The sequence below is a fragment of the Silurus meridionalis genome, chromosome 3 (genome assembly GCF_014805685.1).
Source record: "Silurus meridionalis isolate SWU-2019-XX chromosome 3, ASM1480568v1, whole genome shotgun sequence".
Taxonomy (NCBI): Eukaryota; Metazoa; Chordata; class Actinopteri; order Siluriformes; family Siluridae; genus Silurus; species Silurus meridionalis.
The window spans coordinates 25,590,330-25,613,842 of record NC_060886.1 but is presented as its reverse complement, the minus strand read 5'-3'; the positions used below and the strand labels follow the sequence as shown (position 1 = coordinate 25,613,842).

General features: G+C 36.6%; 1 protein-coding gene and 1 pseudogene across 1 annotated transcript; both read right to left on the bottom strand.

The window, feature by feature from the left end:
• Window positions 1-3,063: 3,063 nt before the first annotated feature.
• Window positions 3,064-6,787, bottom strand: LOC124383376 (annotated as a pseudogene).
• A 2,032-nt stretch (window positions 6,788-8,819) lies between these two features.
• On the bottom strand, window positions 8,820-22,975 carry pdxka (pyridoxal (pyridoxine, vitamin B6) kinase a). Its single transcript, XM_046845746.1, has 12 exons — window positions 22,842-22,975; window positions 21,823-21,960; window positions 21,606-21,660; window positions 18,651-18,755; window positions 18,185-18,268; window positions 17,167-17,201; window positions 16,280-16,365; window positions 15,401-15,446; window positions 13,341-13,452; window positions 11,156-11,292; window positions 10,235-10,301; window positions 8,820-10,081 (listed from the first exon to the last, which is right to left on the bottom strand). Exons 2-12 carry the CDS (start codon window positions 21,901-21,903, stop codon window positions 9,969-9,971), a joined length of 921 nt encoding a protein of 306 aa, XP_046701702.1. The 5' UTR covers window positions 21,904-21,960; window positions 22,842-22,975; the 3' UTR covers window positions 8,820-9,968.
• Window positions 22,976-23,513: the final 538 nt, after the last annotated feature.

The window sequence follows — 23,513 nt, the reverse complement described above, 5'->3', positions numbered from 1 at the left end:
GGCCTTCCGGAGGAGATCGTCTTGGACAGAGGGCCCCAATTCACTTCCCGGGTCTGGAGGGCTTTCTTTCAGCTCCTGGGGGTATCGGTCAACCTCTCCTCTGGCTACCATACCCAGTCCAACGGTCAAGCGGCACGGAAGATCCAGGAGCTGAGCCAGTATCTGAGGGTCTACTGCAGCCAAGACCAGGGGAATTGGTGTCATTTCCTACCATGCCGAATATGCACAGAACTCGCTCCGTCAAGACACCACGGGCCTCAACCCCTTTCAGTGTACGCTGGGTTTCCAACCGCCCTTATTCCCCTGGTCCAACGAGCCCAGCAACGTGCCCGCAGTGGACGCCTGGTTCCGGGAGAGCAACCGGGTCTGGGAGTCAGCTCACACCCAACTACGTCGGGCGGTTCAAAACACTCGTAGACACGCCAATGCTCGTCGTCTGGAGTCAACGCGGTTCCATCCCAGGGACCGGGTCTGGCTGTCAACGAGGGACCTGCGGCTGAAACCCCCGTGCCGTAAGTTGAGCCCCCGGTTCATCGGGCCCTTTAGAGTCGTCAGGTGGATCATCGACGTGTCCTACCGGTTGGAGTTGCCGCCAAGGTATCATATCCACCCGACCTTTCATGTGTCCCGGTTGAAGCCTTATGTCTCGTCTGTCTCTCGCCCTCCAGGTGACCCCGCGGCGCCTGTCCAGCCGGAGGTTGTGGATCAGCCAGGGGTCTACGCGGTCCGGGAGGTGTTGGATTCCCAGGGGCGCGGGGGTCGCCTCGAGTACCTGGTGGACTGGGAGGGATCTGGAGCAGCGGTCTTGGGTGGCCAGACAGGACGTGGTGGACCCGGCACTGCTGGGGGAGTTCTACGCCACTCACCCACGTCGCCCGGCGCCCAGGGCTAGGGGCCGGCCTCGTCGCAGAGTCAGGGCGTCCGTTGACGCCCCTGGGGGAGGGGGTGGTGTCAGGGAGCACCCTGCGTCTTCACCCGCACCAGCCCTGCCCGCACGGAGCTGCTCGCCTGATTACTAACACGGTGCACCTGATCTCCATTAACCACACACATATAAGCAGCCTATGTTCACTTCCACTTTGTCCATTATTGTTTTTCCACGAGTCACGCTGTCTGCACTGCTATCTCTCTGCTGCTGCCAGCGCCGCGCTTCCCAGGCGCGGTCCAGTGGATTATTTTACACAGACTGCCATTTGTGTTCACAGGACTACACCGCTACGCTGTATGTGTGTTTTCTCCTGCTTTTTTCATTAAAGACTTGTAGTGCGTCTACTTCGGCTTCCGCCTCATTCTCCGCATCACAGGTAGTGAGTGATGACCGTTTCTTCAGAATCAAAAGACGGGAGACACAGGAGCCAATGAGAGACACAGGAGCCAATGAGAGACTCTGTGAGCTGTACAACCGATTTTTTTTTTTTAAGGTCATATCATGTTATTGTTAATATATAATTTTTTTTAATCTGTTGATGTTATAAAACACGCAAAAAAACATAGCAATTGAATTTATCATCAATTGAATAATTAAATGATAGATTTCTTTTGAGAAATATAGATAAATATAGCCCAAATGTGGCCAATACAGGGCCTTTGAATAAACAAAATGGGCAGCCTAACTGGGGCCCACCTTCAGCCCATCAAAGTGCCCACTCTGACCCCATGCCCACATGATGCCCATATAAACCAGATAAAACCTATGTGGGGCCCACATGGACATGTTGGCTGGGCAGTTAGTGGATGAGATACATTATTCAACAAAGTGGACATTTTATGAAAATTAATAAATTTATTTCACATTACAAATACAACATTTGAACAAACATTTATGACTTATGATTTTATCCTGTGATTTATTTGTTTGTAGAAACCTGCACTTAAAAAAATGCAAATGTGGTTCCTTTTATTTATTTATTTATTTATTTATTTTTTAAATAAAGGCTCTGGCATGGAGAAGCTGGTGTTGGATCTATGATGATCTCAAATGTTGAGCTATTTTATGAGTTGCTCAGAAGCTCCTGGTTCCACAAAGTCAACTGACTGTATAAGACTGTAGAAACGACATTTCTCATAATCACACACACTCCAGTACTCATGTTAGTTCTCACTCTCCAGTGTTTTGTATTGTTTTAAGATTTATAATCACACTCTTGATATCACCCAATGAGGATGGGTTCCCTTTTGTGTCTGGTTCCTCTCAAGGTTTCTTCCTTATTCATCTAAGGGAGTTTTTCCTTGCCACATTTGCCCCAGGCTTCTCATCAGGGATAAATACACATCATTCATTAAAATTTTTAAGCTCTGTAAAGCTGTTTTGAGACAATGTACATTGTGAAAACCGCTAAAGAAATAAACTTAAACATAAACTTGAATTGTAGTTATTAATAAAGTTCTATTTTTTTATCTCATTATTTTTAATTTAATAAACTTTTGGTTTACTTGAAGTAGATAATTATATCTCAAAATCAATTTTATTTCATCTAATCCAATTAAAATTTCAAGATATATTCATGTTTTAGATTAATTGATCTAAGGTGAAACAAAATAACACATCTGTAAAAAAATTAACTGTTTACTATTTATTTTACTATTTTACTGAAATTGGCTATGATGATATAATAATCTATAATATCATTAATAAAATACAACTTAATAAAATATTAATGCATATTTAAATCCAATTTTAGATGTAATGTGAGATAAATACTGAGCGAAAGTCAGCGAGAGTCCAATAAAAATGCATTTAAACATGTCCAGGTGTAACTGCATTCTGTAAAATTAATTATCCACAATTAATAACAACCACATTACTAATAAATTCTGGAAAAATCTTAAGCAACTTATAATCTGCAAAAGTCTGCGTACTTAATTATTTTTAGCAATAAATTACAATATATATAGAATAATCGTTCACATGGTACAAATAAATAAATAAACTAAAAATAATATAATGGTAAAATGTGTATGAGCAAGTAGCTTATATGCAGGTGGAATTGTGTGATCGCTGTGCCTAAAAAGTTTAAGTTTATAATTCTACACATGGGTCAGAGATCCTGTATAGAGGCTGCTGTAGGGGGAAATGTATTTGATATTAACAGTTTTTTAAATGACAGCTTTCCTCTGTCTTAGTCCAGGTTAAAGTATGGTCTTCTGGAGGTTCTGTACTACTGAGAGGAGAGTGTCTGGTTGTGTATATTCACTTTACTCCTAAATAATAGAATCCCCTTTGTTTGAGCAAATTCTATCATCACACTTACTGTACATCCCAGAATGTAGAGTCTCCAACTTCAGCATTTCAGCAGTGTCCCTGAGTTAAAGCCCTCAGATCCCAGAACACTATTCTTTATTTACTCTGAATGATTTTTGTCTGTAGGTTTTGTGCAATCATTCAAATTAAACAATTTTGTGAACAAATACATTTTTTTATTTAAGTTTATATTTTATTTTAGATTGAAAATGATAATTTAACGCAGAACTAAAACAAATCTATCTGATCTTTGTAAATCCATAAACTGCTGGTGAGGGAAAATTTACAGTTTTAATTCTCCACACTGCAGTTTTACACATAAAACAAACAACCAGCAAAACATTTCAGCCAGGATTTACATTTAACAGCATAACTGTCAGGAATCCACCTGCCACGCCCGCTTTGGCGGCTGTCAAACCTCCACTTTCCCTGAAGTGCCCGGCTTCAATTGTGCACACCTGGGACTGGTTTAGCACTCATCCCCAGCTCCTATTTAAACCCCTCACTTCCACACTCTCACCGGCCGTTATTGTTCGTATATGTTGATGTTTGCGTATCTCTATACGGTCCTTCCATTTCGGACTCCACACTCTCGCCACGGCTGCGCTTTCTCCCCAAAGCGCACCCCGGATGTACCCGTGCCCTCCAGGGCGTACCACGGATATCTCACTTGGGACTATTACTGGACTGCTGTGTGTGTTTGTGTGTTTTTGCTCATAGCTCTCTTTATTTCATTAAACCACAGCGAACAGTGCTCCGGCTTTCTTTTCCGTTCATTTCCCTGCATAACAATAACATTTTATTTAATATAATTTAAAGTACATCAATAAAATAAAATTAAATAAATGAAGGTGAAGAGAAACAGGGGTGAGTGATTAGTGACGTGATCCAGACATGGCAGTGCAGTGGCTGCTGGGTAACGCAGTCAAAACTACATAATCCTGATACACAACACAGTTTTATTTTTACAATTAACTGTTTAGTTCCTTTATTAAACACACTTTTAGAAAGAATATCAATCTTTTAATCTGCAATATTTCATTAACATTATGGAATAAAACTCAGCTCTAAATGATCTGATTCACTTTTACAGAGAACTGAACTGGGAGGATCTTTAGAGGGTCTTTACCATTAACACTTAGTAATGGCAGCAATTTATCAGTAAATGTGTGTGTGAAAGTGTGTATGTGTGTTTTAGTGACAGGATCAGAGAAGGACAGATTTCCTCTTTTCCAGTCCAACTTCACTCTGATCCTCTGTAGTTTCTGTGTTACTGAGAGCAGAGTGACTCTCTGTGGTGTAGAACGTGCTTTATATTTACCATCATAATAAATTACACACCAGATTCCACTTCTGGAGAACACATTCTTCTTCCTCTCAGCAGATTCTGTCATCACACCCAATAACCATCCAGTACAGTCTCCAACTTCTACATCCCAGCAGTGTGTTCCTGAGTTAAAGCCCTCAGAACCCAGAATACAGCAATATTCATCAAATCTCTCTGGAACATCAGGAAGTTTCTGTTTCTCATCACTGAATCTCACACTGGTCAGATCATCAGATACACTGAGTTCAGGATGAACAGTGTTGGTATCCAGAGACAGGTGCTGAAACACACACACACACACACACACACACACACACACACACACACACACACACACACATTCTTAAAATCGCTGAAACGTTCCGTTCGTTAACGGGCAAAAAAGACCTTTCAAAATAAAAGTCCGTTGCTGCTTGTTTATGAGTTGATTAGGATTGATTTTATTTTTGCTAATTATTGTTTGTATAATTCAGTAGCGTATAGAACCATCTTTAGCAGCAATAACTAGAAGTTCTCATGTTCTGTCTGATACTAGGGTTAACACCTGATAAGCACCAGATTTTGATTATTTTCTTGTACATAAAACCATTGAATTCAAAGAGGGTGTACTTAATTTTTGTCCATGTGTGTGTGTGTGTGTGTGTGTGTGTGTGTGTGTGTGTGTGTGTGGTAGTAGTAGTAGTAGTAGTAGTAGTAATAATAATAATAATAATAATAATAATTATTATTATTATTATTATTATTATTATAAACAAAATCAAATAAAATATTTTCAAAAGAACAAATCAGAATAAATCACATTAGGTTTATTAACAAAGACACACACACACACACACACACACACACACACCATTGCAAAAAAAGTCTTACTGTACTGGACAGTGTCCTGCATCTTCTCCCAGACTTTAAACTTCAGGTTGGCCAGATGTTTAGCCACATGGATCAGTGCTCCTGAAAGCTCCTCTGAATCCTGCAGTGTGCACAGAGTTCTGCAAGAACATTCAGGAGTCAGTGTTACTGAGAGTTTGGATTCAGAAACACAGAGAAAGAGAGAGACAGGAAGCACATCACTCACCTTTCCACTGTGGTCTTGTAGTTCTGTAACACAACAAAGCAAATACAAGTGGATGTGATTTACATTTTACACCACTGAAATGTGATGTTTCTGATGATGGAAAGAAGTTTTACTTTCTCAATAAATTATCCTCACTTGTAAGAACGAGATGTCTTCAGCTCTCATCTCCTCTTCTGTTGTTCTGATTGTGTCTGAAAGAGATGACATGTCTCTGTTCAGCTTCTCAATCTTCTCCTTCATCATCTGACTCTTCTGCTCCTCTTCCTCTCAGTGCACTGATCCTGGCTGCCTCTTCATCTCGTAGAAACTGGTGAAGCTTCTCAAACTCCTTCTTAATCTGATGTTCTGCGTGTTGGGCCTGAATCTGCATTTAAGAGTAAATTAAATAAATTATAATAAATATAACAATTATAATCTTAAACCCATTTAATTGATTCTAACCTTTATATGTTCTGCAGTCTGACTCCAGTTTAGTTTACAGTCTTCAAAGATCTTCAGTTTCTCCTGTAGGGGCTTCAGTGCAGTTTTGAGTTTCTCCTGAAACAAATCAACACACTGCATGGAGACTTTGTGTTTTACATTTTGTTTTAACTCCAAATAACAACATTGATTAAGATAATTTTGAACAACAGCATTTGTTCCCATGTGACACATGACCTCATAGATAAATCATATTTACCTTACAGTCTGTTACTGCCTCATCAATGGGGCAGAATTTGTGGTTGGTGTGTTTTCTTGAATCTCGACACACCAAACACACCGCTGCTGATCATCCAGACAGAAGAGTTTGAGTTTCTCACTGTGTAAACTGCAGACTGTTTCAGATTCTGATGAAGATCTCTGACTTCTGTCCTGTAAGAAAGTCTCACACAGGTTCTTCAACACCAGGTTTAGAGGAGGAATCTCCATTGATGACTTCCTCCTACAAACAGGACATTCTCTGGATCCTTTTTCTCCCAGAACAGCTGCAAACACACTTTACACACACTGTGACTGCAGTGCAGATGAACAGGATCTTTAAAGATTTCACAGCACACAGGACAGGAAAAATCCTCCTCTGAAAACGCTGAAGCCATTTTATTTTGCTGTTGTTCTTCTATCCAGTGTGAACACTCAGTGTTTCACTTTCACTTTGTTAAAGAAATAATCATTCACTGACTTCAGCTTTCTATCAGGTTAATGACATGAATTTGTAGGTCCAGGGTGTAATCACTTCCTTTACCACTGATGAAAAAAAGAAATTAGATTCCTTCATAAATGGAGAATAAAGTAAAACCCACCAGAGCAGAACACTGCAGGCTGTAAATGAAGAACTGCAGTCGTCTCAGACTTGACACTGCCATAATAGGCGGAGTTACAGAATGACATGTTATGACCTGTTACAGTCATCATTTACCTCAGAAACACACACAGCACTTACAGTATATTCATGTTCTGACTACAGATTTATCTATAATTTTGGAAAAATGTATCGTAATGGACAAATTTATTAATAAAATAATTAAATAAAAATTAATAACATAATTATTTAATTACTGTCACAATTTAGATAAATAATGCTGAAAACACTTCAGGGGCTGATTGAGATCTGACATGTTGTAGTTTTCAGTGATGGACAAAAGAATACATTCTGCAGTGTTTACACAGTTAATGCTACAGTTTCATGATTAAATAATAGAACAATAAATGTTTTATTTAAAATGTTTATGCATCTGCATTGCAATTTTTATTTATATTCATTAAACATACAGAGGACGTCCCCAGAAGACATTCCAAACCTTACAATAAACAAACAGCAAAACACACAAATAAAAAAAGTATTTTCACAGTAGCTTGAAGTCTCCAGCAACTTTGGGATGTGCAGACTGTTGTTTGTTGATAGCTGTGTGCAGTTCCTCCATAGCTGATTTCCATTACAGAATCATGAGTGTTTTAAATGCAGTGCTGCCTGAGGGCCTGAAGATCACAGGCACCCAATATTGATTTTCACCCTTGTCCCTTGTGCAAAGAATCTTGAGATTTCAGTGGATTCCTTGAAACTTTTGACTCTGTTGTTTACTTTAAATTTTCAAATATTCAGCTGCAATTTTATGTTGAAGAACATTATTCTGAAATTCTTCTGTATTTGGTATAAAGAATCTCAAATAATGATCCTCTTATTTCAGTGCTCTGTAAAAGTGAATCATATCAGATATAGCTTAGAGTTTAGTTCGAGTTTTATTCTAGTTTATTAATAAAATATTTAATATTAAAATATTTATATATTTTTTACAGAAATACTTAACAGTTCAGTTTTTACGGATATAAAGAGGTGGAAAGTAATGAAGTACAAATACTTCGTTATTGTACTTAAGTAGATTTTTTCTGGTACAGAATCAGTACTATATACTAAACTGTTTTTGGAGCAAACTTTTGTTTTCACTCATTGAATTTTTTTACACAAATATCTGTACTTCCTACTTCTTCCATTTTGAAACCAGACTTATTCCTTTAGTTTTAATCTATTGGGTGACATCAATATTTTTTCTTCTAATTGTGAGCCATTTTCAGCACATCAACCTATCTCTTTCATTGTGTGGCTTTTCCAACCTACCACTGGTGTATCATTTCCTGGCTCTCACGCACCACAGACGTAGGCTAGTTTACGAAGATAACAATGAACAAGGCAGAAGGCAACAAGAGGTATGGGGCTAACATTCCTTCACTGCCAAACTGCCATTGTGTAATGCAGTGGTGGGCCGTGCATTTGGTACCTGGGCCTTCAGTGGGGACGTACCCGACTTAATCCACCTATTAATACCACAACTATCACATCACAATTATAGAAACCATCAATACTATACAAAACGCAATATAACAACGCATGGCATTACAGAGAGAGAGGCATTTCCCATATAGAGGGTGAATACCATTTTCCACTCTCACAAATGTTAGTTACAAATCTTTAACTGCATTTTCAAAACTGCATTCTAAATTTTCAATTAAAAATATTGTACATTCCTTCACCCTTATGAGTCAAATGATCTCCATGTAAATCAGGCGATAAACTGCTTTTATTGCTAACCTCACAGGAATAATAAAATATATTTCTAAAGAACATAATCTCACAAATTTCATCATCTTTATTTGCTGTACACAACATTCATCTGCTCGATCTGTAAATAAAACACAGTTCATGTGATTACAAAAAAGATTAGTTTATTTTTACTGCTGTATGGTAAATTGGACAATTCTTTCTTGTACATTTATTTATTTTTAATAGACTGCAGCATTTACAGGTCCCGAGGTACAGTTACATTTATATTTGATTACAAATCTCCACGTGATCATCAAATGTGTAGCTTCGTGCTAAGCGTTAAAGATTCAGGAAATAGTTAGGTGGGTTATGTAACATTACCAAATTGAGGCAAAAACAGTTTACAAAATAACTTTTACATTATACTTTTTGCGTTTTATGTTTCAAATTATATTTTGTAAAACTATGCAGTTTGTGGTTAAAAAAAAAAAAAGCTTTCACACAGCAATCTAACTCAGAAGAAGTGCAACATTTATTATACAGAATTAATATTGGCTCTCAATAAAAATCATCAAATCATTATCATATCATGTTCGGATGAAGATAACTGCTGGTCCTCATTAAAAAGCAAGTTTTGTTTTTAAAACTTTACAACTATAATTTTTCTTTAAGATACTTTAATACTGGCTGGTTTGATTACATAAAAAAGCCACTTGATATGATACTTTCCTAATAATTCAACTAACATTATTAGATAAATATTAGATCATTCATGTTGAATGAAAAAGAAAAAAATCAACAACTGTGTGGAATATAGAAGTTACATGGATTTAACTTATGTACATTGAGATTAATATGAATGTGCTCAGGCATTAGACATTATAAGCAATCATGTCCTACTCCAATCAGGTAGTGATCTTAACCTGTCGTCTCATTTACAGTGAGAAAGTAATTGTGAATGTATTATAGTAGCTGTCTCTCAATTTCATTATACCTGGGGGGAAAAAAATCCCATTCTGGCAGCATACATCATGATCAGTGTTTCTAGAACGTTACAAGCAGCACATCTCCATCTCTATACAGTACTGAAATCCAAGATAAATTTTAACATTGCATAAAGTTAGTATTTGGTTATTATCTCGTAATGATTTTACATGTGTGGTTCAGTCACAGTCAGTCAGCCATTTATTCATTCATTCATTCACAAGTCGTTCCTGCTCTACCTGTTAATGACTTTGTGTCCTCTGAAGCAAGATTGTTATTGCATGTATGAGCATAAGGCAGTCTAAATTAAATTGGAAGTGAAACCCTACAGGACCACAGCATTGACTGTTATTTCTGGATCCTCAATGTCTGCTTTACTCTGCACCATTCTCAGCTCCAGCTCTGCAGGACTTGGTCTCCGGTCAGGACCAGCTGCCTCTGATGAAGAAAATGAGAGAAGTTTTTCAGTTAACATTATGTGTTTACTGGCAACAATATGCAGACATAATATTCTGTTTCGGTCACATCCACAATCAATAGCCGAGTGCCTTTTTAGTCACAGCCTTATGGCATTCTAAGATTTGGTTTTACCCTTGGCGTAGGTAATAGTCCTCTTAATGACATGCTGCATCACAGAAACAGTCTTCTCACAGGCTTTCTGTTAAAAAACAAAACATAAGCATGATGTCTGCAGTTAAAGATTTACATTTACATTTGCGGCATTTGGCAGATGCCCTTATCCAGAGCGACGTACAAAAGTGCTTTGAGTTCTATTGCAATGAATAAATCTACACTGGTACGCCAGATTACAAACTTAATATAAATATAACTCTTGAATTCTACAAAGCAAACTTGGAAAGTGTTTCAGGAAGAGGTAGGTCTTCAATCTTTGCTTGAAGATAGTCAGGGACTCTGCTGTACGGAAATCTAGGGATTGAATCATTTAAAGATCTAAAGATCATCTACAGAGATTTAAATGCAGTGTTTCTAAAGCAATGGTGATATGAGCTCAAATTCACTCTACACACTATTAAAATAAACAATATGCTATCAGCTGTACAGTAATCAGAATGTACACTGTACATGTAAAATATTTGGACACCTGACTTTTTATGCCGTATGTGGTTCTTCCTCAAACTACTGCCACAAAGTTGGAGGCACACAATTGCACAGAATTTCTTTGGATGCAGAAGCATTAAATTCTTCCTTTAATTGAACTAGAAGAGTGAAAACTGTTCGAGCATGACAGTGGCACTGTGCACTTGCTAAACTGGAGCCGGTACGAACTACATCGATACGATAAATGACATTACTACAGGCCAGACAGATGTTTACAGTGACTCCTTTTTTTTTCCCAGACAAAGATGATCATCGAAAGACATAAAACAAGGAAGCATCATTAAAGAAAATGACATTATTGTTTATGTCAGTGAATCAGGAACATGCAGTTTTGACTATTACTAATCAGGTCACATAATAAGCAGAACATGTTGTATTCAGATTGACTCATACTTTAAGGTCATTAGGGTGGTTGTGTGTCCATGCCAGCAGCATAGCAGCGAACAGATCACCAGTGCCCACAAACACAGCATCTACTTTGGGAATGTCCATTCGGATTCGTTTTGTCTCTTTACTGCCATCTGCATTCACTAAAACACAGTCACAGACAGACATGTCAGAGTTTGCAACAGGCAATGTGTAAAACAAAAACCTGTATGCTTCATAGGAATTCATTTTACATCAGAAAAGTGGCCAATGGCTTTAGTTAATAAAACTGTTAAAAGTGTTACGTTTAATTAAGAAATCTATGCACACATACATTCATACATACATACATTCATACATACACACACTTTTCAAAATATGTCTTTAAATCAACAGTCACGTACAATACAATTTATTATTTTTATTCACAAATATTGCCTGAATGAAAGTTTATATGCAGTATATGATGTCCACTAGACATTTTAACGAGGTTGCTGGATCAGAACTTGAAGTATAGGTTTTTTGTTTATTTAAAAAAAAAAATCAGACTGTTGCCCACGGTACTATTCAAGGGTACTTTTTTTGCATAGAATGTAACCCCCACAAGTATAAAAGTTGCTCATACACATTGCACATACACATTACCCTTCTGTTTAATAAACATTTAATGGTCATTTATATTTAAATATATATAAAAATGTTTAAATATGTTTAACTTTCACAATGCTTTTATCCAGAATCAAAGCTGGAAGTATACTGGTTACCCTTACACTTATGGGATCATACCCACAAAACTCCTTTAAACACCTCACTGTAATTTCTCTTTTATACCACTCACAGGTTTTACTACTAACAAAAGCATATAATATACAATTTAAAAATGCTTTCCGACCAAACAAAAATTTACTTACAAATCTGTACATTCACCAAATCTATACCTTACACTTACATTTAGCTTTATCAGTCCCAAACTTCAGTCAATGGCTTAGATATGCTGAGAATAAGTTGCTAGTGAGGATCAGCAGTATCTAATCCCATAACAGTTTCATATACTTTAGATATAAATTATCGACACATCCGTGATAAAATGGCTTTTTGTGTAAATCAAAAAGAAAAGGGAAAAAAGACAACATTTTTCACCTTCATTGTAAAACTGGAACATATACAATTCAAACGGCAAACAACTAGAAATGTTTTAGGTGAGAAAAAGAAAACGGCCAAAAAAACAAACACGTTCAAATATGTTTAATACTAAAAATATACACCTGCATTGCCTAATTAAACCCAAATGTGCTGCAGTTCTTAAAGAGTTTTCTCAGCAACATTCAATTAGAAAATCTTGTAAGGAATTTCATTGTTGAATCAGAAGAGGGTTACAAGAGAGACACCATGGCACACTGTAAAAGACTGTAATATGGTTTGGCATAACAGTGACATTATTAAGAACAGAATGTAGTTCTAAAATTTATGAGAAGATCAGGTAAAAACTGGTCAGGGAAGCTCAAAGAGTCCTGCAGCAACATTGCTTTTTGTCTGCTGTAACCGGGGAAGAACAAGCTCAAAGTTCTGAATGACTAAAGCCAAAGTCCTGATCTGTGAACTGGCCCGACGAGGCTTATGATGATACAAAAGCGTTTCAAAATCTGAGAATCCCAATAAAATTGGCAGTCTGACAGTTTTAAAATACTTTTTCGAAGTAGATTGGTAAAATCAAGTCAAAGCTACTTAAACTAAAGTATAGGTTTCGAGGTATGTGCACTTATGAAAGCAAATTATTGTAATTTCCATTTTCCCCCAAAACAATTATTAAAGCTTTTACTTTATATACTTCACAATGAAGGTACTGACATAGGATATATACTATATACTCAGGCAAATAAAAGGCTTCAGTTCAAATGCAAACCAAGCAAAGTATTTAATCAGTAAACAAAACTAATTACAGGATAAGAACAAATAAATGTATTTAAAAAATATATACATCATTCAGCATTTGTAGTTTGCATTGCACAACCTGAACCAGCTTTTTTCAACTGTCGTTGGACAGTTAATTTAATTTATGCAAATTATTTAGCTAATTAGACCAGAAACTAAATACTGGACTTGAAATAATGGATCAGAAAGATTTTTCCAGGTTCTACCATCATTAGCATTACTAATTTATTACTTTCTTTTATGTAACTTCCTAACAAATTTCTAGACTATGAATACACACCTGTTGTCTGGCTCCCCAGTGCCACTAGATATTGATCTCCCAGAGGAGAGAGAAGGTCTGAACTAGTGATGACCACAGTGTCAGGACCCATAGCATGCAGCAGATCCATTGCCTACATGAGAAGAACCACAGACATTTATACAACAATATTTCAGTTATCTCTGCCTGAAAATATTATTACCTGACCTGTACCATATCAGAATATCACAATCTACCCACATTACTGCTTATGCTGCTTCCAGTACACCTAATTCAACTTCTTATGAGTTTAATTATGAGCTGATGAAAACATTACATATGGGCATGTCTACAGTTTATTCTGAAGTGACAATAAGAACCTTAAAGTGAAAACTGTTATTTACAATAGTTATTCTTGCCATTATAGAATATAATTGTTTACTAAGTCCAACACACTTACCAATGTTAGTCTTTCATTCCAAACTTAGCAGGTCATTAAGGAAACTTTATTTATAGAACACATTTAAAACAATGTATTTTGAGTAAACTGCTTATACGTACAGTACAGACCAAAAGTTTGGACACACATTCTGTGTCCAAACTTTTGGTCTGTACTGTATATTTATTATATATACAGTACAGACCAAAAGTTTATATTATATATACAGTACAGACCAAAAGTTAACACATGTGGAATTATATACATAACAAAAAAGTGAACTGAAAATATGTCATATTGTAGGTTCTTCAAAGTAGGCATCAAGAGAATGCCAAGAGTGTGCAAAGCAGTAATCTAAGCAAAAAGTGGCTACTTTAAAGAACCTACAATATGACATATTTTCAGTTGTTTCACACTTTTTTGTTATGTATATAATTCCACATGTGTTAATTCATAGTTTTGATGCCTTCAGTGTGACTCTACAATTTTCATAGTCATGAAAATAAAGAAAACTCTTTGAATGAGAAGGTGTGTCCAAACTTTTGGTCTGTACTGTATATGTGCAGCACTCATGCGCTCATGCGGCACTCTCTCAACGGCTGCTCTTTTCTTCCCAAAGCGCATCGCGGTTTCCCCCCCGATCCTGCCGTTGTTCATTCTATGCTTTTGCTGCTCATCCCACGTTTCCACGCTGCGCTCCTACCAAGCGCGGCTTTCGCCTCCCGTTCATCGCATAACATTTAACAACAAAAGGCATATGTGCACTAACTAACAGCAGAGATTCACCAGTATACAATACAACACCTGTAGCAGCTGCAAGGCTTGATTTTTCCGCCACTTTCGCGAGTTCTTCTGCGGCTGCACAGTGCCGATCGAGATAACTGACGTTAAATGGCAAATTTAACGACATAACTTGAATTTGGCGGTTCCACTTCAAAAACGTCGACTTAATAGGGTTGTCGAGTTAACCGAGGTCGAGATAAGTGGGTTCCACTTTATTTATATATATATATATATATATATATATATATATATATATATATATATATATATATATATACACACACAAAGACACACTATGCTCCCAAGTTTATAATTACCATAGCCAACACATTATTGCATTTGTACAAACATAGACTGAGTCAACTGTATTTTAAACTAGTAATGTCATAGAAAATACAGGTTTTAAATACAGATTTATTTGACCATATAAATGTTAAAATAATTCATCTGTATGGCACTTTCAGTAAACTCCCTGAAACTAAATAAGGAAACAAACTAAAAAAAAAACTTGTACTCTTTTTTGATGATGCCTGACAGTGTGATTAGGAATCAAATTGTGTGGAAATGATGGCTAAAATGTCTGGTCTTTAGAGAAAGGAGTCCAGAATCAGGATCAGTAGACCATGTCAGTAGGTCTTCAGCATTGGGGTTGAAAAATTCAATAGCAAATATTTACTTGATTAGCATTTCACAATGAGGTGTATTGAAGCCCAAATCACAGCATGGAAGTACACCTTTATGATATTAATTGATAGATTTAAAAGTTAAGTTCTGTAAAGCTGCTTTTAGATGTCCAAGATGTCAATGTCCACTTGTTTGCTTGAAAAGCACTATTGAAATAAACTTGAACTTGATATTAAAATACTGGACAGAGACTTACCTCAATTGCATCTTTTTCTGTACAAATTTTTTTTCCTGTCAGGAGCCTTTCAGGAAAAAAAAAATATTCATTAGAAGATATTCTGAAACTGTGTTATCATTTTATGTCTACACCCAATAAAAAAAGAATATCTATCTGTCTGTCTGTCTGTCTGTCTGTCTATCTATCTATCTATCTATCTATCTGATGTTCTTCACTAGATTCCTTTCTCACTTTGTGATTCAGTTCATCCCAAAAGTTCAATAGCATTTAGGTGCGGTGACTGGGCAGATCAATCCAGCCAACTGTTCATCATCAAGTCATTAATCTTTCAAATCCATGTTTGATTGTGGGCATGAGGCAGTTTTGTAACATCAAGTCGAAGATGGTAATGTGACTGAGGCAGTCTTTCCTGCTTCATTTTGATTTATAATTGTTATTTTTTGCTTTAAACTGATGGTTTTCCTCTTATTTTTATTTTTTTTCACTACAAGCAGGAGACATACTAGGGCGCTTGGAAGACATGCTTTTATCACTAAAATTGCTGTTTGAAACAGAAAAGAATACACACTGAGGATCTGTCTACCGCTTGCGGGAGTGGGACATCTCACTGTGGCAAGAAATACGCTCATCCCAGCTGTGCGTCCAAAATATTTTTTAAATATATGCTAAATATTTTTACAATTTTGTCGTAACGCTATCGTAATCACAAGATCGAAAAATCAAAAAAATCAAATAAAGTCAAGCCATTGTAACTCAGGGACAATCTGTACATACAATATTTTAGAATAGTGTATCAAAAACATCATTTATTATGATATCTATATTAAAGCAATAAATCACCATGCCCTTGTCTGGTGTTCAAGCTCCTGAGTCTGAAAATCAGATATGTACACTCACTCTGCCTCAAAGTGGTTTGGTGTAATGATGTCGGACACTGGCACCACTTTGTCCCTGTAGACAGGAAGCAGGGCTTCTGGAACGTACTACAAACAGGAAAAGGAAACAACAGAGTGCAGGTAAGCGTTTGTTTTCTCTTAAACTTCTACTTAAATGAACTCATTCTATTCTAATATTTTGAAATGCATCTGGATCCTTTCTTTGCATTTAAACTCTTTTTGCTGAGAATAAAAAAAAATGGATGCAAGGAAAAGAGAAAAAAGGACAAAAGAGAACTGTCTTCTTTCTCCGAGATGTCAACTTATGGTTCAGCTGGATCACCAGACGCAAGGCATTACAAAACCCTCTACGATTGTACCCAACACAGTGAAGATTTCACAGTAATAAACACTAATCAGCACAACACTGTGTGAGTAAATGCTGAAATAGTGATATTTTACTGTGTGCTAGATTTTATACAATAAAACTCCAGGGAGGATTCCTGACTTGTGGATTCTCAGAATAGGATTCTGATCCACAGTTTTGAATAGGTTAAAGCATTTACTGAAAAGTAAACAGATAAATGATTATTTATCTAGCTTTTTGTTGACTTTAATTAATTACCTTGTTTTTTCTGCTTGTTTTACCACAATTTTTTTTTATTTTGTTTTGCTAATTTAATGCATATGATAAATAGTGTACAATGTTTTCCTGAACAATACCAGGAAACTATAATGTGGGGTTAAAAACATAAATAGAAATTGCAGTTTTGCTGTAAACTAAAAGTATATAAATAAATATAAAGCACAGGATGCTTTGCAGTAAATCATTTTTTTTTTTTTTTTAAGTGTTTGAATAACAAAATCTACATTAGTATAATTAATGAAATGGCTCCCTAGGTTACTCACCATTGATCCATTATCTCCCATGACTGGATCACATACTGAAAAACAACAGAAGCACATCAAAGCATTAACTCACTCATCCCCGGTAGCTTTCACAAATACCCATCCTCACTACTTGTACCTTTCTCACAATGTAAAATCTCTCTCTCTCTCTCTCTCTCTCTCTCTCTCTCTCTCTCTCGATCTCTCTGATCTCTCTGATCTCTCTGGATCTCTCTGATCTCTCTAAACCCTGGCCCTGCCTGATCAGTCCTTCTGATTCACTCAATGCTACTACTGATAGCCTCACATAGACTCCCAAAAGCCATATGACTGCTTTGGATGAATTATTGAATAAAATCAGTAGTTTATGTGAGTTAGATAGTTTAAGGTTTACTGTAGCAAAGTAATAAAACTGGAGATATAGAGATATAAAGTTTTTCTATGTTTGGAAATGTTTTGTAATCAAATCTCACTAGCAAAATCCCAACATTCAAGCACATAATAATACCCTCACATAATTAACAATTCAGATCAACCCACATGAGCCTTGCCCACAAATAATGATAGACTAGAGTTGGTTCAGTGTAAATGGCTAGGTTTAGTCCTGTCTGTTAATTCACTCTTAATAAATGTTATCTATTCCATAGGTATTTAGCATTACCATTTGCCACTGTTTTGTTAAAAAAAAAAAAAAGAACATCAAAGTGCTTTTTTAAAGTACTGGAATACACTGCCTTTTGCTAATAACACACAGAAGCTTCGGTCTAGTTACATCTGATATTCAGTTTTCAGTAAGGAGAAAATTATTCTTGTTTCATATTACCATCACTAAAAAACATGTCTCTCCTGTTAAAGATTTAAAGACAATTCTATACTCATACATATATATGAATACATATAATACAAGACAGATCAGAACAGTCCAAGTTTTTTTTTTTTTTTAATGTGAGAGACCAAAAGAAGAAAAATATAAAAATCCTGATAGCCGTTTCTCATATTTAAAAAAACATATGAAACCTGGAACATTTTGGTCCCTTACCATATACAAGATTCGTGTTGGCACTCTTCAGTTCCTGTACAATGTCCACCACCATCTCCAGGAAAGACACATCCCTGGAGTAACCTAATCAAAAGAAGAGATTTTAATACAGACAAGAACGAAGCTATCTAAATTAATGATAACTCCTACAGTGTTTATGGTCACAGTGGCATTTTAAGCAGTGTTTAGGCTTTATGAAGAAGTTTAAATGACCAGGAAATGCCATCCATGTGCAGCAAAATCACAATATCACCCTCCGTGCTTTGCATTACAGTTTCTATAGCAAGGTATGTTTTGTTTTCTAACTTTTTTTTTTGGTAATTTATTCACCTGTTCAATATGTTACCCAATAGTTTAAGCAGTTAAGACCTGTTTTCCTTTATAATTATGAAATCTGTTTATTTCTGAGTCTGTTAGTTTGTTTATTCTATCACAGCTGAATTATAGTGTCATTGAATTCATGTACCTGTTAGTACATAGTCATAATGGTTGACTTTGTTGAGTTTAATCCCTTCATAAAGGACCTGTAGCTCATCTGCAGTCAGCACTTGTCCTTTCCAGTGCTTGTAGCCTAGAGATTAAAGAGGGACAGACAAACAGACAGACAGAAGATGTTAAGCACAGAATTCCTTACACCTAAAGACAATCTGTACTAGCTAGCCTATAGATCCGTCTCTGGAGAAAAGTCCTAAATTTTATTATTCCCACCCACATTTGTAGCATTCCTTGTATACACACTGTTCACACTGTTTAATGTTAAATAACATTAAAACGGCCTGCCTAATATTGTGTAGGTCCCTCTTCTGCCACCAAAAGAGATTTGACCTCTAAAACTGTGTGGTGTAGCATCTGGAACCAAGCAGGAGTTTAAATCCTTTAAAGATCCAGAACATCACAGATACTCAGTTGGATTGAGATCTAGGAAATGTTAAGGTCAAGTCAACAGCTTGAGCACTTTGTCATGTTCCTTAAACCATTCCTGAGCAACTTTTAACCGAATACCACATCATGAAATAAAAATGTTAGATTTTGGGTTCTGAAACAGTAGTGGACTTGTAGACTATAAAAATGCAAAGTCTAATGAATAATAAAAAATTTTGCACTATTCTGAAAGAGTTACTTGTCCGGAATGCGTCAATCGTTCGCAATGCGACATCCATCATTTGCAGACATTTGGTACACATGGAAGTGAAAAGAAGTTCACAAAAAGGTGCTTCTACACCCTTTTATAACTATTTATTTCGACAGAAAGAGAGAAAGAGCTGAGGTGTACACATTTGCTTTAATCTGCTTAGCTAAAGTACAAGCTACTGTGTAACTCGGAAAAAAGGGAAGGAAAGAAGGAAGAAGTGTAGCAATTGAATGAACACTACTGGTATGAGAAACTCTCAGTCAGATATTCCCACAGATTAATCATGTGGCTACAGTTTAAGCCCAGTCTGTTCTTAAATAAATTAAAACGAGTTTAAAGCTAAACGTGATTTATACATATATATAAATATTTCAACAACTGTGTATTTATGCACAGATGGTAACAGTGATACAGTATGTGTCCGAATGTAACCTTGACAAATGTGCAACAGCTGCAACAAAAAAAGGTCTTGCAAAAGAGCACCAACAAAATAAACAGATACTTAATAAGTCCTCCACAGAACCCTGATCTCAACCACACTGTAATGCCAGGCCTCCAACACACAATAATCAAAATCTCCACATTAACCAATTTGCATAATTCAAAATTATAAAGCAAACCCAATGTATTTGACCTTAGTTGACATTTGGAATTTATATTTATCATACAGATGGCATTTTACATATTAACCGTTGCTGGCCACAACCCATCATTTTTTTTCCAGGTTTACCAGTCCCCGTCCTCTTCGCTCTCAATAGTCACCTAATTGGTCACCCTCCAAACAACAATGTTAAATAAATATTTCAGTCATTTTAGGTGTTTAGCACCTATCCATCCATCCATTCTCTAAAACGTTTACCCTAATCAAAACCCAGAGAATCTGGGGCACAAGGTGGGGGACACCCTGGACAGGTTGCCAAACCCATAAAAAGGAACAATCGCACATTCACAAACCTGTTTCACAAAAAAAAAAAATTATTTGGCAGGCGGAAACAAAGTACCTGGAGGAAACCCCTAAGACACAGAAATATGATAAGCAGGATTCAGACCCCTCAACCCTGAAGGCGTAAGACAAACATGCTAATCACCAAGCCATCTTCACCCATCCTGTCCCTATTCGCATTTGAAAGAGATAAAAAAAGCAGAAAGTGACACTTGAATTGGATGAAGACAATGGGACACTAAAAGAAGGCATGAAGAGCAAAGAAACATCCCAAGTACTCAGTGTCCCTGGCGCATTGCCCAGAACACCGAATCAGAGAAAACAGGGAGGAGAAGAGGGGTTAGGATAATTGAGAACACTGTGTTGCTCTGAGAAACACAAGAAATGTGAAAACAGACCCCTGCTCTGTATTAGGGGGTCACAAAGCAGGGAGTTGCTATCAAACACTAGCAAAACAGTAGAGTTCACACAGCCGTTTTAAATCTGGAGTAAAGTCCCATCTTACATTATTCCCACTTACATCTGTAGCGTTTCCTGTATACACACTGATCAGCCATAACATTAAAACCACCTGCCTAATATTGTGTAGGTCCCTCTTGTGCCACAAAGCCAGTTCTGATCTTTGAAATTGCATGGTATAGTATCTGGCACCGAGCGGTAAATCCTTTAAGTACCGTCAATTGTAAAGTAGGGCTTATATGGATCACACAGAACATCACACAAGTCCATTTTGAATCCTTATGACAAGTGTAGAGACATTTCCTGCAGACTAAATTACCCTCACAATATCATAAAAATAAATAAATAAATAAATAAATAAACTGCACACAGAAATATGGCTATGTTAATATTCAGCATGTCTATACTAGCTTTCAGCAAAAGAAACACAAAAGCTGATTGAACTTTGACCCAAAAGCATGTGCAAGAGCATTTCTTTTTTCTCTCTCTCTAATGTTAAGTGTAACAACTCAACAACACTGAGGCACTCGTTTGGCTAAAGTCCAAATAAAAAAACTGCATATGTCACAGCCATACCCAGACTTCTACCATTTGGGTGTTTTCAGTCCATAACTAATTAACTTTAATTATTAACGTTAATTATTGTGCGCATGCTAAAAAATGCAATTTATTACAGATTCGATTGTTTCTTTGCTGTAATCTTTGTACCCTTAAAACTTGCTTATCATGCGGCACCTTGCCTCAATAAATCAATAATCACCTAACCTGATCAGTCTAGTCTGACATCAGGGAACATACAGCATTGTTAAATGTACAGTCCATACACACTGTGAACTATTGAGTTCACTGATTTAGTGATCTGTTACTGTATAACTCTGTACAGTTACCTGTGTGATTGGAGAACTGGACTGAGTTAATAGAGTCCACTTCAAAGCCAAGTACCTGTAAAGAGGAACATGCATTAGTGTCACTCCTCCATTCATTTTAAATCACACACTCACTCACACACACACACACACACACACACACACACACACACACACACACACACACACACAGATCCACGTGAATGTTCAAAAGCAAGTTAAAATTGCATTGTCTCACCTGTAAAGGAAAAGTAGCTGACTTGTTTCCAACATATCCCCTAACCACGTGACTCTGAATTGACAGCACTCTACAGTCCATGTTGAAGAAAGATTAGAACTGATCCTTCACTCCGTGCTCGTTGTGAAAATGCCTACACTGCTTAATGTTAATGAAAAAAAAGGAGAAAGAAAGGGAATTTTAAAACATGTGGGCAAAGATAAATGTCGGCATAGTCACTGAAAAGACAGAAGTGCTCTTCGTCTGCTTTCATCCAGCTCCTCCACACACTTGGATAAAAGCTCTACCGGTTTGCAGCGACTGAGCCACTTCAGCCAATGGCAACGCAGGGGGCGGGACAACCACGCAACCTCTCAGCCTATCAGAACCTTCCAAAGTAAAGGAAGTCCGAACTTACCATATACACCAGGGATAATCATTTTAGTGACTTAGTTCTTTAAATGTCGTTCAACAAAACGAACGAATCTTTGGGTCATTTAGTTCCTTTGATCAGAAATAATACAAAACAGGTTTACGTACACGAACTTTAAATATAATTCCAATAATGAAAATATAACAATGCAGGTATGGACAAACGATAATAAACATATGGTCAGTGGCATTAGTTATTTTGTCACGTGACTTAAATAATTATTGTAACAATAATGCCAATATTCATACCAAAAAACCCTGAACTATTGCATTGTATGCATTGTATATATGGAAGTCACGAGATAGATAGATAGATAGATAGATAGATAGATAGATAGATAGATAGATAGATAGATACATAGATACATAGATACATAGATACATAGATAGATTGTTCTTAAATGCATTTATTTTAGCAAAATGACAACGCATTTTTTTAGTTTAGCTAAAACAGAACAGTTAAGATATTTAGGTGACAGTGACAGTGAGGTAATAACTTTTCACTCTGAACATTAAATGTTTACCTACAGTACCGTATCCAGATGTGTGTGTTATTGTCTGGGTGAGATCGAGTGCGCGTCTACACGAGAGAAGCGGTAAAGACTTACCGTAGTATGGATGCCACATTTACTTCTTTAACGGAAAAGTCTGAAATACAGTATTTGGTCACACAGCGTGGATGATGTTGATCCTGTGTTTGATGAGGGCTGGAGCAAGTCAAGGCTGTTAAAAGAACTCATCTGTTTGGTTCGTTGCCTAGGTAACCGGGGAGGTTATTGGCGCACTTTTATTAAATTACAGGGAGTGAAACTTAAGGTTATAAATGATGTACTATAATTAAATAAGACATCCATGATCACACAATGTTATGTACTGTTTTAGATATGAAAAAATAACAGCATAATGATTTTTTCTATATATTTTATTGAAAGTAAAATGGGCTAAATCATTCTAGAACTGTTGGGGTTTATTACATAACCGTGTACACCCTTACAACATGAAAAAGTGTCCTCGTTGACAAAATATATACATTCCTCATAACTGAGAACAGAGACATTCCTGATCATCATCATGTTTACTCTGCTTGTGTTCTATATGGTGGTTGACTTAATTGATATATTAATACAAAAGAAATTAAAAGTTAAGTTACCTAATGAATGTTCATTAGGTAAAAAAAAAATGTATTAGTTTATTAGTCATATATCAATTAATGCTGTCAAAATGCAAATGAATTTTAATGGCATTTATTAGTGCGTGATTAATGTAGCGTGCATTTCTGT

Bases quoted from the DNA above. Each gene is read 5' to 3' on its own strand.
- pdxka (XM_046845746.1), bottom strand. From the start codon at position 21,903: ATGGACTGTAGAGTGCTGTCAATTCAGAGTCACGTGGTTAGGGGATAT. The intron at 18,756-21,605 runs GTAACTGTACAG...TTTAATCTCTAG, and splicing joins CCAGTTCTCCAATCACACAG to GCTACAAGCACTGGAAAGGA. The intron at 10,082-10,234 runs GTAAAACCAAAT...TTTCTTCATCAG, and splicing joins GACTATTACCTACGCCAAGG to AGGCAGCTGGTCCTGACCGG.